At 34.0% G+C, this 16176-nt stretch overlaps 2 protein-coding genes across 2 annotated transcripts; one reads left to right on the top strand and one right to left on the bottom strand.

Moving 5' to 3' along the window:
* LOC109833970 (alcohol dehydrogenase-like 7) lies at positions 280-9173 on the top strand. The gene is made up of 10 exons (XM_020401855.1): positions 280-458; positions 552-694; positions 832-878; positions 2244-2566; positions 3202-3284; positions 4540-4615; positions 7353-7417; positions 7540-7635; positions 8465-8626; positions 8723-9173. The coding sequence occupies exons 1-10, from the start codon at positions 416-418 to the stop codon at positions 8837-8839; spliced, it is 1155 nt and encodes a 384-aa protein (XP_020257444.1). The 5' UTR covers positions 280-415; the 3' UTR covers positions 8840-9173.
* On the bottom strand, positions 10825-15872 carry LOC109833969 (cytochrome c oxidase subunit 6b-3-like). The gene is made up of 4 exons (XM_020401854.1): positions 15629-15872; positions 15432-15514; positions 15207-15288; positions 10825-11226 (listed from the first exon to the last, which is right to left on the bottom strand). The coding sequence occupies exons 1-4, from the start codon at positions 15812-15814 to the stop codon at positions 11173-11175; spliced, it is 405 nt and encodes a 134-aa protein (XP_020257443.1). The 5' UTR covers positions 15815-15872; the 3' UTR covers positions 10825-11172.

The raw sequence follows: 16176 nt of genomic DNA, 5'->3' as shown, positions 1-16176 counted from the left end.
GAGTCAGAGAAAAAGAAATTAGCGGATCTAACGGCCAGTCAACAACTCAAACGAATCTCACCCGTTTCCTTCAGTGATCGAGCAAACGGTAATCCCACCACCGAGCGGTGACCGCACCGCGACCTAACCCATATCAAAATAATAGTTTCGACCCGTTCGTCAGGCTCCACTCCAAGAGCGCCCCAGCGGCTCGTTCGCTCTGCGGACCACCAACAATATTAGCTTGATCCGCAGGTACAAGATAACACCCAGCGGCTCGTTCGCTCTGCGGACCACCAACAATATTAGCTTGATCCGCAGGTACAAGATAACACCGTACGAGCTTCGTATAGAGATCCTTATCCCAAGCCCCGTTCGTATAAAATCCTCATCCGGAGCCCCGCTCGAGGCGGTGACCAGAACACGACCGCTCAAAATGGAGAACGGTGGCAGCCCCAACAAGCCCATCCGATGCAGAGGTAAACTAACGAGCGCTTTTCTTTATGAAATATAATTGTCATTTAATTTTTTTAACAAGCTAAGCTCTCCCTTGGCGGGGTGACCATAAACAGCGGCGGTGAGCAGAGTGGCGGAGAAGCGGCGCTGGTCCATGAGAAGGCTGGTGGAGGTGGAGCCTCCCAAAGCATGGGAGGTGAGGATAAAGATTATATGCACCTCGCTCTGTCACAGCGATGTCACCTTGTGGAAGATGAAGGTAAGATAACCGTGCGGTAATTGTTACTGCTGGAGGTTTTATTTGTGATTTTTATTAATCCTTTTTTTTTCTTTTTTGTATTAGTACCGCTGGGGGTTTTATTTGTGGTTTCTATTAATCCTTCTTTTTTTTTACAGGAGTTTCCTGGGATTTTTCCAAGGATTTTTGGACATGAGGCTGTCGGGTACTCCTAAAAATCTCATTTGCTGAAATTCTTTATATCCCTTCAAAAGAAAAAAGAAAAAAAGAAAAAAAGAAAACAAAGTATTGTGTAGTATTATCTTCGGAATTTGTTTAGAGCTAATTGCAGTGCATACGACCATTTGTAATCTAATAAACTACCTTATTAGTAGCCCCACCATATTGATTTCAAAGAGCCATTATTTTTTTTTAAAACAAAACTATGCATTCAAAATTGAGGGTAAAATAACTTATCGTCACATAGTTCTTACATATCTCTCCACAGAGATCGAATGATAACGTCTTTTAGAATACTATATATATATATATATATATATATATATAATATATATATATATTATATAATTATATATATATATATATATATATATATATATATATATTAGGCAATATGAGTGGTTAAAACTTTGGTGGACACACTATTCCCTATCCACTTAAATTGACACAAGTTTTCAATATATATATTATATATATATATATATATATATATATATATATATATATATATATATATATTATATATATATATATATATATGAATGCTAATAAATAGTCCAGAGGATATAAACAACTGACGCTCTCGTGGTACAAGTACAAAGGGTATATAAGCAAATTAATCAACCCAATTTGCTATACTTACTTTATTACCACCTCATATTTTTCAGGTTTGTGACAAATTAAGTTCGGTCAAACTGTTCACACCTCTGGCTTTACTTAATTTCTTGTCAGCGGACAGTTTAGATATTCTCTAATTATTACTTGCCTGGTTCATTTTTGGATCTACACGAGACTTTTGAGATTGCGTTACCTGCCCTCTTTCGTGTGAGCTGTGTTAGCGGAGACGCTCCAAAAGTTGGTGCTGTCTTGTGTCCCATTTTTAAGTGATATATACAGTACCGCAAGGCAAATTGCGCCCACGTGATTAAACTATTTCCTTCAACAAACAAATAACTAATTAACTAATATGCTGGAAAAAAAAAAGTTAGTTCCTGCTCTTTTAAACTACTGATCACAAAAGTCTATAAAGATTAAAGAATTGCAAATTGATGATATAAACAATTGAAAGATGTGCTACTTTTCGACCCCTACATATGGCAAAAACATGGAGGTATTCTATTTCTATCGTTTTCCCGACAATATTACATGATACTTAATTAGTATTTTTCTAAGCACGAATCCTATCGAAATTGCCCTCTGCATGACTTAGACTGTAGTATTTGCGTTGTACGTACAAGGTTTCGATGGGATGCCCGGATCAAATTTTAGTTAATCACTTTTTAATTAGGTTGAGCAATTTAGTTAATCTACTCCACCATATATACGATCTTAATCCGACGGCTGTTAACAGAACGGTGGAGAGCGTGGGGGAGCACGTGGAGGACATCCGGGCGGGCGACACGGTGGTCCCCACGTTTCTAGCGCACTGCGGGCGGTGCGTCGACTGCAGATCGGAGAGGAGCAACATCTGCTCCCTGCTCCCGTTCAGATTCAAGGGGATGCCACGTGACGGGACCAACAGATTCAAGGGCTTGAACGGGGAGGAGATTCACAATTGCCTCTGCGTGTCGAGCTTCGTCGAGTACACCGTGGTGGACGTGGTGCACGTGACCAAGGTGGACCCCCGCTTGCCCCCGGAGCTGGCTTGCCTGCTCAGTTGCGGTGTTTCTACCGGTAAATATCTGCAACTCATCAATTATATGAGGACTTGTTATAACCAAGTCGCTGGCCTGCTTTGCGGCGTTGCTTTGGATTTAAGTGCTGCTTAGTTGACTTGTAACAAATCTATTGATTTGCTTAATATAATGAATGAAGTTAGAGTTCAAACTCAGAAAGAACCCTATGGTTTGCGCCATAAATCTATTAAGCCCCCAGACTATTATTTGGATCTATTAAGCCCCTATACTTTTTATTTTGAATCTATTTAGCCCCTATGGTGTTTCTCCATAACTAAAAAGTAGATTCAATAAGACAAAAATACTATTTCTTTAGTTATGGAGAAACACCATAGGGGCTAAATAGATTCAAAATAAAAAGCTAGCATAGGGGCTTAATAGATCCAAATAATAGTCTGGGGGCTTAATAGATTTACAGCGCAAACCACAAGGGCCTTTCTGAGTTTGAACCCCTAACCCATGAAGTTGTGACATGGCCTCTCACCCCAAAAAAAAAAGAGTAATAAATTAAATAATAAATAAATAAATACATAAATAAATGAAAAAGAAGAAGAGTGAAAAGGTTTTATATTCCTACTGTTATACTCATATAAACTTGTATATTAGTTTATTATATAATTTGGAAAATTACAGGTGTTGGAGCAGCTTGGAAGGTTGCTGCCGTGGAGAAAGGGTCCACCGTCGCCATCTTTGGTCTTGGGGCTGTTGGTCTTGCGGTAATTACTAATATTAAACCTGCTTACGTTGCGTCGTGTGAACTCCATTGTTCTTTCCCTGTATTAAATCTAATTCATCGTAATTATTTGCAGGCTAGGTATCATATTCAAAAATCATAAAATTCAATATATATTGCTTAAAGAACAACGGAAATTAGTTCTCTTTAAATAAAGGCCAATACACATGATGTAAGTTTTTGAAATTCAGCCTTAAAGAACATTTACAATATCTTTAAAAATTATATAATCCAATGATCCACTACCGTCCCACGTAACAGCTGGATACACCGTGGTGTGGAGTTGTTGTCCATTGGCAATAGCTAGTGCTTTTTTTTTTTTGCTAAGAGATCTTCTCGATGATCCTTTGGACTATGGGTATCAAATCCCATGAGTATCTAAGGGGCATCCCTCAATGCACGGCCTCATGTATTTTAGAAAACCAAATTCCTATGGGTGCTCCTCAAGAGAACTGAACTTGGGACATTAGAGTACTATTCATAGGCTGCTTATCAATTACACTAGTGCGTGCCTTATTTTTCAACTTTCATGTTCGTGGTTTGGTGTGGGGAGTAATGTTTCACTAGTTTGATCCTAACAAGAGCTAAATTATTAAACATACAATATCCTAAATTCTTTTTTTTCTCCCTTTACACCCTGGTACCAACATGTTGTTTTTCGCCTCATTTGAATTATATCGTCTTTTTCTAGATTCTTGCATGTGCTACTTTATTTTGTTGGGCACTCTTCATTCTTGAATGATTTTAAGGTTGATATATACTTACTAAAAACAAAAAGAAAATTGCTTTCACCCTTAGAAATTTTCAATTATATATGTCTTTTCATCATTGACTACTGACTAACTAACTTGAAGTGTCCTATAATGAATATATCTACGAGGGTGCAAGGAACCCAATAATTGAGGCACACTTTTGAATATCATCTTTAATTTACTATTGTACTATTTTTTATGGGAAAAGAGGGCCTTTGACAATATGATTATATAATTATGAATGAGAAAAGAAAGAGCAAATAGCATAATTTTTGTACGCCTACATCATTGAGCATGCTAAGGGATAAATAAAACGCACATGCATTTTATTTTAGTAGAATAAGGAATAAAAAGAGAAAAGAAAAGAGAAAGATGAAGATTTCGACCAAAAGAAATGTGCCAATCACACACAAAAAGGTATTGCTTACACTTTTACAAATATAATGCATACTCCACTAAAATTTTGTTATATTTGTTTCTCTGCAGGTGGCAGAAGGGGCAAGGATTCATGGAGCAGCTAAGATCATAGGTGTTGATTTGAACCCGGCCAAGTTTGAAATGGGTAGGCATTCTCTTTCTCTTTATCAATTATTGGATGATTATCTTCTACCTATGTATATAGACATCATAATTCATAAAGATCAAATTAGGACTAGGTCTAAATTTGAGTATATGCACGATGATGGAAAAAAAATCTTAATATGACGGACAATAAATATCTATTAAAAATATACTACTTATAAAAAAGAATACCCATATCAAAACTTTTAATTTCCTATTTTACCCTATTAAATTTTGATAATTTGCAAGTATAGCATTTGTTATAATTAATCCTTAAATAATTATCCATAACTCTTTATTAAATGCACATCCTACTCTCCCTAAAAATATTTGGTCAAGAATAAAATCATTATCAATAGTTTATAATCTAATACTACATACAAATGGTTATGTCTATATTTAGAATTTTAGAATGTCAATGTTCACTTTTTGGTCTACCTTAGTTACATGTCGCGGAGCTTACGACTCTTCTATCTAAGAAGGTGAAACGACTGTATTCGGAGGGACATCGAAGTTTAAATCATGGGAGGACTATAGTTTTGTAGAAACTACCTAATGTAAGATTAGAGGATGATGTGCTTCATTCTTTATTGCTTAGGATCTTTTGAGCACCGGCTGCTAATGAGTCTAAAATTTCAGTTCAAGACTATGAATTTCTTCCCAATCAGTCACAAAATAGTATAAGACAAAGTTAATTAAATAATTATAATAACAAGATGTAGAGTCTACACTTTTAAAATTCAATTTGAATCAATGCATAAACTATGAACCTAATTAACTAACAAACAACCTTTTTTATTTTTTTGAACTTCTTTTTCATCTATTGAGTGTAAATTAGCTCATACATTTTCTTTCACTCACCATAATACATACTAAGTCAAAATCATACAATTACAAAAGAAAAGCTCAACTAGAACTCTACTTGGATTAGAATAGAAAATTTAACAGAGCACAAGATGTCGACTTTTTTTCGAGGATTAAATTTGCTCAAGCACGTGTTAGCATGAGATGTTCCTCTATAATTCAACTAGAATTTTGAAAATATATTTTGAAACTTGATTATTAGAAATTAATCAATTTGGTACGGTTTAAATTGGAACAAGCAATTTGAAAATTAGTTTTTTTTTGGAGACATTGGGATCACTCAAATTTCAAAATGTATTATAAAAAGACTAAAATGAACAAATGTATCTTAAAATCTCATTAGATTAAATATTTTTAAAATTCAACCCCCTAAACGTACTTCACGGTATAATTTTAAAATACATTGTATCAAAAAATTTGTGATGTTAATATCATGAAGTAGGGGCATGATTAGGAATGCATTAGGCTAATTGCATTATCCTTTTGATGTTACAGTGAAAAGTACAAAATAAACTTTCTTACCATGATTTCAGAAAAAAGATTAAATAAATACTACAACCATCATATTTACATGCATCCAAAATAAATGTTATATTTTTATTATAAATAAATCCTAATTAGTAAAGTGATATCTTCTTAAGCTTTGGCTTTTTTACCTTCTAATTAATTACTCATTTTATATGTTACAATGTTTTTATTTATTTCTCTTTTCCTCTCCTTCCAACCATCTTACTTCTATTTCTGAGAAACAAAGTGCTTTGGATGACATTAAAGATGAAATAGATTTCTATGGAAATGCTATTGCAATGACTCAATGCCAACTTGTGAACTAGAGATTGATAAAATGCATATGAATAGCATAATCAATCTCTCTTGTAATATCACGAAACTTCAACAAGTGACAAGTCCATTCGCATGATATATCTCCATTATTCAAACATGTCAATTTTAGTTTTAAGTTTAAAAAATTTATTTGGGAAAGCTCTTCTTGATTAACATTTCCTTAAATAGCTTGAACCTTAGTGTAAATTGAGCAAAGATGTGTCTCTCATCTCTAATATTAGATCATCGTTTAATATTGCTATTGTGTTTACAGAATAAGTTTGTTCATGCATATGGTTATAATTTTTTCACTCAATTAATCCACGTCAGATATCTGCTACTTAGTAAATTTGACCCTCTATGTCTGTATGTTTTGTTTCAGCTTTAAATGCTGATGATTAATATAAACTTTGATAAGGTAATTAAATTTAAAACATGATATGAATTGGTTCCTTTTTTGTCTCATTACCCTATAAGTTTAGGTTTTCCAGCTATTGACCAATCTAATTATCTAAGAATCCTAACACATAAATATCTTATTACGTCCTTTATGCAGGTTTCATAAATATTGGTAAAATTTAAACCATCTTAATTACATGAATATTAGTAAAATCTAAATCATCGATTCACTTCATCATTTTATGGTCCACATAAATTTTTTTTAATACTGAACAAGTATACCCACGTTCAACGCACGTGCACTTTACTAGTTTATCTAAATGAAAATGTGCTACTAAATTCAAATGGGCTAAATAAAAGTAGGCTAATGATTTGTAAATGCTAAATGTTAGTTATTTGAAAATTCAAGATGAGGTGCAAGATATGCAGATAAGTATACCATAGGAACGTGAAAAAATGCACTATTTTTGAAAGCTTAATTAGAAATTTTGATATGCATGTCAGTTACATTGCTTTGTATTATCCGGTTTTTAATACGCTTTCATATATTTTGAATAGTAAACCTTGCCTTATTTTTGCTAAGAAAAAGAGGGCATGTTTTGATCAAAAATCTTCTTTTTCTCATATCGTGTTCTTTTCCTTGATTTTTGCAGGGAAAAAGTTTGGGCTCACTGATTTCATTAACCCAAAGGATATTGGAGAAAAGTCCGTAAGCGAGGTTTGAGCTTTTGCAGCACGAAAATGAAGTAGTTTTTTTTTTTTTTCCAGTTAGTATAAAAATGAAGAGCTAGAGGTATTATATATCTCATTTTTGCTCTCACGCTTGGAAATCTCAAACAGGTGATAGTTGAGATGACCAATGGGGGCGCAGATTATTGCTTCGAGTGCATTGGCTTAGCGTCCTTGATGAGCGAGGCATTTTCTAGTTCCCGAAAGGTAATCCAATCTCTTGTTCTCTAAATCATAATCATTTTTTTTTATTTAATGAGATTGTTGTACCTTTCACGTATCACATTCAACTTTAGGTAATGGAGCGTCACAACCTAAGAAAATGATTATTCAACACTACTGCAATAGTTTTCTTTCTTCTGTTTTTTTTTTTTTTTTTGGTTGTGAAAAAAAGTTTAAAAATATCACTTAACTCTTAAAACTTTTTCAGATAATCTCCAAAGAGTAGGCGGTTATCTGAAAATAGATTCGAAAAAATACGAAACGCTTTCAAATTTAAGTGACATTTTCAAATTTGTTTGGGGTTAACTCGAAGTGGAGCAAACTTTTTGGGGGTTCAGTACTGAAATTCTCCCCAGTTGTGATCTCTTTTTCCCGGATTTGGATCCTCTCCATTATAAAAAAGTAGTGGATAGACCACTACTTTTAATCTCAAGCGTTGATTATTTAGTAGGCGGTTAAAATACAATTTAAATCTAACATTTACCATACCTCCGTGTATTGCACTCATTCCTAATTTGCACTAAAAAAAATCATAACCATCAACTAGATAATCAATGGCTCGTGTATTGCACTCATTCCTAATTTGCACTAAAAAAAATCATAACCATCAACTAGATAATCAATGGCTGTGATTATGTAGTGGTCCCTAAATCATAACCATCAACTAGATAATCAATGGCTGTGATTATGTAGTGGTCCCTCCACTATTTTTTTTTTTAGTGGAGAGGATCCGAATCCCTTTTTCCCCTCATGATCGGTACTAGTATAAATTGTACATAAGAAGATTATTTTGGTTTATATTATCTTTGGTTAGGGGTGGGGCAAAACTGTAGTCCTTGGTGTGGAGCTGCATGGTGCGCCTCTGTCCATAAAGTCCCCGGAGCTCTTGTATGGTAGAAGCATCACGGGGTCACTATTTGGAGGAATCAAAGCCAAGACAGATATCCCAATTCTCGCACAACAGTATCTTAATAAGGTTACAATCGTAATTTACAATCCTTACTATATGAAATTGTTACGCACATTATTGGTTATATTCTTATTATCTTAGTGTTTTTTCTTATTTGGACAGGAGTTAAATTTAGACGAGTTTATCACACATCAAGTTGATTTTAAGGACATAAACAAAGCTTTTGACCTACTACTTCAAGGGAAGAGCATTAGATGCACAATATGGATGGATAGATAAGAAGACAACAAGAAAAGTATACAAAGTGGGCTTTGCTTATTTCACCCAAGGAAATAAAAGCAAGAAAGGGTGATATTTAATTGTATTTTCCTTTTTTTTTTTTTGGCAAGGGTAGGCTTGATTGAGTAAGCAAATAGGGCAAGATGCCAGTGTTCATGCAAGAATGTTCTCATTTGATGTAGATCATATGTTCGAAAATAGAAAGTGATGATAATGCTCTATTATTGAGAACAATTATTGATCACAAGGTGAACATAACCAGTAATAAACAAAGTAGCTGTAAAGGAGAAATAGAGACGCATCACATAATCGAAAAAGTCGTTCGTGATCATCATGATCTATCGTTCTCTTCATAACCTTGTTGGCTAGTATTATGTGGAGTAGATCATGACCTTACCTGAGAACAACTGGGTACTAGTTTATTTCTTCTCCCTTTTCTCTACAGTACTGGTGTGCATCCCGTGCAAAATACGGCCCCCTATTTTTTTAAGCACTGCATTTTAAAATTGTCTCCCTCTAAGTTTTAATACATTTAATTTAATTATTATATACATAACATTAGAAATCCTATTTACTTCTCTATATTTAAACAAAGATCCAAGTTTTAATATATTTGATATAGAAATCATATCTACTCTCCTATACTTAAAAGGATGATTCCGTCTTGACATTTCGTCAGACCTAAGCCCAAATATATCACGACATGGGTCAGATCCAAACAATTATACATTTTTTTTCTTTAGGAGTACATCAGAAATAAATATACTGAAGTACAACCGTAAATAATGCGGAGAATAATATCACATCTTGTCGATAGATCATCCTTAAGAAATTTTCATCTTAGATTAAATTTGATCTCAACGGTATAAGCATGCCCATCTAGTGACATACTTTCTAAGTTCGACTTTGGCCCAATATCTAACAATTATGCCGCCTTGGGGCCTTATGTCTTCGCTTAGGCACGACCTAACAATGCTATGAAGAGTTGAGTAACCGAGACGAAAACATGTTCATCTCTTTGTTTCTATGATATAAAGCAGAGACTGAGATCATAATGTCTAAAATAGCACAAAACAAAAAAGCTATGTCCCAATGTCTAAAATAGCACAAAACAAAAAAGCTATGTCCCGAATGAAGTAGCCTAGTCACAAAATGCGTTGCTTGGGTAGCGTTCACCGCTTATAATTGACCGTTGACCATCCACGCGGACCACAAATCTTCAAAGAACGGCCAAGGCCCCCCCCTAAATTGCGGGTCCCACATCGGTCCACCACACAAAATCAAATCCCCAACCGACGTGCATCTCCTTTTAAAAAAAAACCTATATAAATTCCCTCTCCTATTAAACCCTTGTTCCAGAAAACAAAGAACCAAAAAAAATTAAAGAATAAAGAAAATAAAAATCCCTTCAAAAATAGAGAGCACAAGAGATCATGGGCAGCACCAAGATTCGTGCACTGTTCCTGATCACCGTCGTGGTGGCTGTCGCTGTGACCGTGGATGCTCAGAGCGAAGATTGCTTCTGCCCGTGCATGAGGGACCAATGCATGACGATCCCGGGCCAGCCGCGACGACTGTGCGGCTGCATGCGACAAAGGATGCTCGGAGCTAATTACCTGGTCGCTACGCAACCGATGACTTCTGTGGCTTATGATGATCATCACAATAATTTCATAAGAGAGTACCGTGGAGGTTGCTAGCTTAATATTTGTGGTGTCGTAATTCTTTTAACAAGACGCTTGACGGGTTTTTTCCTGCTGATGTCGTCTCATTTTAAATTTCTTTGGTTTATTACGTCTTAATAATTTTGTATGGCAGATGCAGTTCCACGAAGAAACATGCGTGATACATCAGTTAGTCTTCACATTGATCAATCTGTTTGTTAAGCAAAGCTGGTCCATCTATCATCAAGAGGTTGTAAGGTTATTGTAGCAAAATCTATTTTTGTTTTATGTGACAAGCTGAGGTTCTTGCATACGCGCAAGTACAGGATAACCGAACGCTTTCTATTCCAACACATGCATGCTAAACAAGTAGCGATTAAAAGACAAAAATATGTACTTATTTAAGAAAAACTCCCCAAACCTGAAGATGTTAAATGAAACATCTCAATGCCGCAGAAACTGTAAGAAATCAGACTCCAGTTAGTTTCACAAGTATTCAAGAACCCTTTTTTAAAGACTTGGTACAGGTCAAAAGCCTTTTATTAGATCTTTTTTTTTCCCCCGCGAAGAAAGATGCCTCTGAAGCCTCTCTATTCTAAACAGCATAATAAAATTCCATCGCCCTGAAAATGAGACAACTGTTATACTCATGACAGTGTGGTCGGTCATCTACAGAGGACCAGGGAAGGTTCCATTTTCTCTTTGCTCGTTCCATCTGTCTACCTGCACACATTGAACAAATTCTTTTCACTCAAAAGGCACGGAAAATATAACAAAATTAACAGGGACAATTATTGTCGTCAATGAAGTTAGCGCCGTTCTTCTCTTAGGCTTCCTCTTCAATGAAGGCAAACAGTTAGCGCTGTTCTTCTCTTTGGTTTCCTCTTCGATTAAGGGGTGAGGAGAGCAATTGCAAATTTTCGAGCAAGAGACGAAGCATAAAAGTTAAATGGATAGAAGATTATTCAAGCTGGCAATGCGCAACTGCAACAAGAATTAAGAAGCCACTAACATTCTTATGAAGAAAGTAGACAGCAGATATTTTGTCTGTGGCAATTCGACCATGCTTCTGCTCAGGGCTCTACTTAATGAGGTAACAGGATCAGTTCATAGATCACTAGAAGGTGCATAGTCTGTTTTTGTGAAGCGAAATACAGGTAACCTATGTATTAAGGACATTTCTACCACTGTTGTTACCCGTGTTGGACACACATGTTGAACACCAGTACTTGTTGGTAACTTCTTGAACATATCAGATTCTTTGCAAACATGTTCTCTCAATTTTGTAATATTTATGAACTCAAAAACTTCTTCACTCTTCTCAAACGCTTCCCAAATATTCTTGAACACATACTTAAAACAATTAATTACTAATTGCATATTGAGACACGTCACTGTTCTAAAAAATACCAGGCAGATTTAAGTGCTCATTCTTTCCTCCTTTTTTTTGTTTGTTAGTAAGTTTTTTTTTTTGAACTGCCAAAGTAAAGCGCATAGCACTCAGCGCCCTCAAGGCATCTGCCTAGAAACCCTTTTTTTTCCTTCCAATACTGAGGTACCAAATCTAAATCTTAATATCCTTCATGTATTTGAATCTTCACGCATAAAGAGTGGACCAATGAAAGAAACATTTAAATTTCACTGACACGCATGTTAAAGTATACAGTATACACAGCTTAATAGTATTGCATGCATGAAATCCAGAAGCATTCAGAGGATTTGGTTACAGTTGGCTATTAATAAAATGTATGAGAAGAACCAATCAAAGCTATTTGCTTCGCTGAAACACAGACGCGAGAAATTCAGATTTTTTGCTAGTATATATGGTGGGTGTTGTATGTCTGCCAGAAATCTTGTTAAGGGCATGTTGAAGATGGTGACGTAGCTTCTGGATTATTGTTCCCACAGTATAAGAAAATTGCGAGACTATCTGGTATAGTTCTAGAAGGTTCCTAATAACATTATGAACTCACCATCCAAAGTTGCATGGATCTTTTAGAAGTAATTAGTAATGTCAAAAAATGCGTCTATAGGGCATATTGGACATGAGCTGACACATCATTTAACAAAATAAGCTACAAAGATGTAGTAAGTGAGGTCCATCATCTCTGATTTAACAAGCTGCAAGAATGGTGGGTCTCACAACAAGTCTATCTCTTGGCAGCTCATTTAGCAAATCTCGTGTGTGCGTGTTGGGATGTGTGGGTGTGCACATGTGCCTATGTGTATGTATATATAAGTATATATGCACATATGTATATGTACATGTATGCATATACGTAATATATATATACATAACTACGTTTAAAAAGGCATAAGTGCAAGGCAAAGCGATGGACTTTTTCATGAAGGCGTAAGTTTCAAGGCATGAGGCGTAACCCTCATTAATTAATTATATTTTAATTTTAAATTTATAATAATACACATATAATAAATAGTGGTATAATAATCTACAAATAGACACATTCAGGTCGTGGACGGTAAATGAGAACGAAATATGCTAAGTATAAGTGCAAATAATTTAAAATAAAGCTACATATACAAGACAAATATCTCATTAGTCACATTTACATATTTGACAACACATGGCCTAAAGTTGCAATTTCTTATTGAAAAACTGACCCAATTGTTGCCTCAATTCAAGATTCGATGAAAAAAAACGAACAAGAAAATGTGCACAAAGCACAAAATAGAGAAAAGATAGATAACTAGATATGAATATACAACCCATCCACCTACATAGGCTGTTTGGTAGGCTGCAACTGGAGTGGTTGCAACTCCAGTTGCATGCAACTAGGTTCAATTTGACTAGTTGCATTTGTTTGTTTTGCTGCAACTCACAGTTACAGTTGCAACCACAGTTGCAAAACAACCCTTAGTTGCAACATATGACTTACGTCAAAAATGACCGCAAGTCATAGTTGCAACTTAGTTGCAACTGACCTAAATTTATTAAAATCAAAATCATTACTTAATATTTCAAAAATAAATTCATTAAAGGTTTAAAATAATCTTTTAAATAATTCTTATTATAATAATTTCTTCAAAAACGTTTTTAAAAAAAAACAACATTAATCTTTTAAAATAATTATTATTATAATAATTTCTTCAAAATAATATGTTAGTTTTAAAAGTAATATATTATCTTTAAAATAATATATTATTTTTTAAAATAATTTTTTTTAAAAATAATATATTTTTAAAATAATATATTTTTTGAATAATATATTTTTTCTAAAATAATATATTTTTCTAAAATAATATATTTTTTGAAAAATAAAATTTTCCAGGAATACTATTATTTTTCTAAAATAATATATTTTTTGAATAATATATTTTTTAAATAATATAACTTTCTAAAATATAATTTTCTAAAATAATATATTTTTTAAAATAATATATATTTTTTTAAAATAATATATAATTTCTAAAATAATATATTTTTTAAAATAATATATATTTTTTTAAAATAATATATTTTTTAAAATAATATATAATTTCTAAAATAATATAATTTTTCTAAAATAATATATATTTAAAATAATATATTTTTTGAACAATATATTTTTAAAATAATATAATTTTCTAAAAATAATATATATTTTAAATGATATATTATATTATTTTTAAAATATTATATTTCTTTTTAAAAAATATATTATTTTTTAAAATTATATTATTTTTTAAAATTATATTATTTTTTTAAAATATATTAGTTTTTAAAAATATATTACTTTTTAAAAAATATTATTTTTTAAAAATATTTTATGAGTTGCATATGTTAAGTTATAAGCATAATCAAACAACTGCAACTATAAGTTATAAAATTTAAATTTTAAACCAAACAATTGCAACTGTAGTTGCATGTAAGAAGAGTTGCAACGTCTCAGTTGCATGCAAGTGACACTTGCATTGCAACTCTAGTTGCAAACAACCAAACGCCACCATAGTGAAACAAGAACTCAACCTAAAATACAGAATTGATAGAAAACAAGTTGAATTAGCAGAAAAGATGTCATCTAGGATAACACAAACGATGAAGACCTATGGTAGGATTAGATAAGATAATTGCTTTTATTTCTTAATTTCAATAAAAAAGGGAAATACTTGAGACTAACAAAGAGAAAAATGAATAGATGGGGGCATTTTAGTTACTTAGTTAAAATTCTTTCTTTACCATCCAATCAAATCTGAAGTATGTGCTTCAAAGAGAAGCGCTCCATGGGGCTCAAAGTGCACACTTCGTTTGTGCCTAAGTGATAGAGAAGCTTTTTTCAGTGTGCGTGTGTCTGCATGCGTACTTGAGTACCTGCGTTACTCACGTGTGTGCGCATATGTGTGTGCGTGTGTGCGCGCGTGTGTGTGTGTGCATGTGCACGAGTGCGTTACTTGGATGTGTGCGCCTCAAAGGCTGGTGTAAACTAAATGGAACTTGGCTCTTCTGTAGGTGTCTAACAAAACAATAAGCACCCTATATCTTTCCACACTCACATGAGAATCTAGTTCCTCAAATATGAACCACATATCTGGATATTCCTATGAACCAGATCTATTCATACAAATTTGGACACAAATCATAGTACAGATACCACAAAAATCATTTTAAAGTGCAGTGCATACTCTGTGAAATCAATGGAAAAATTAAATTAAAACTAGTCATCTGACATTGCAAGTAAATGAAGATAGAAGGAAATAGTCAGTACCCATTCACCAGGGCAAAGTGCACGATAATATTTTGCAAACTTATTGCACTCAGGAGCATCTTCCCCTTTAGCAGCTATGCATCTGTAATCAGCCGCCGCTCAGCCATTAGAAGGAAATAAATATTAAGCTATACAGCAAATAGATTACCATAAAAATAATAAAACAATCCTTGGATTGAAAAGGAAAATGAAATTTATAAACTCAACATCATAGCTGAACAATACCTATGGTACTCAATATAGCGAGTAAAACAATGCCTTGTTTGATTTGTAGTTGGGAAACGAAAATCTGCTGGCGCTGTCTCAATCTACAAATCAAAAGTAATGCTTATTAAACAGGTAAACTGAAAAAAGGTTTACTGTCTCCGGATATCTAAAGCTATTGATTACTAAAAAAGGGAACTGATCTAGCCAACACTAACCTTTATTTCTGGTTGTTCAGTAGCTTCCTCGGATTCTGCCGCTTCTTGCTCAGCAGTTTCATCACTCTCCTCAACAACAGGAGTACTTTCATCTGCAGCAGGGATTTCGTCAGCCTTATCCTGAGCAACATCGGAAGTAATCTCAGCAGGCTCCTCCTCAGCTGCTTCAACAGGAGCCTCAATCATCACAGGTTGTTGCTCCTTTTGTGGTAGTGACCATTCCTACATGAGATGAGTTAACATCATTAAAAAACAATAATTTCAAGCAGAAAAGCATGTGGGTGTCACCATCACAAATGAGGGCTGCAATCTCTAATTGTGCGAACAAGGTACATAATTTTTCTATATGGTTTATGCACCTGTATATTCGATAACACAAATACCTATACTTTTTTCAACTTCAAAAGCTAAATTCTTACCTAATATAACCGAACTCAACTGGAAAGAACCTGAACATTAACTGACATTATCTTCCACTCCTCTTTTTCTCTCTCTCAAAATTGGTGATCTCTCTTTCCCTTCCCTTCTCTATCCTTGGTTATGGTCTA

This window comes from Asparagus officinalis, chromosome 3 (assembly GCF_001876935.1).
Source record: "Asparagus officinalis chromosome 3, Aspof.V1, whole genome shotgun sequence".
Lineage (NCBI taxonomy): Eukaryota > Viridiplantae > Streptophyta > Magnoliopsida > Asparagales > Asparagaceae > Asparagus > Asparagus officinalis.
The sequence above is the reverse complement of the archived record's forward strand: the minus strand, read 5'-3'. Positions and strand labels throughout refer to the sequence as shown.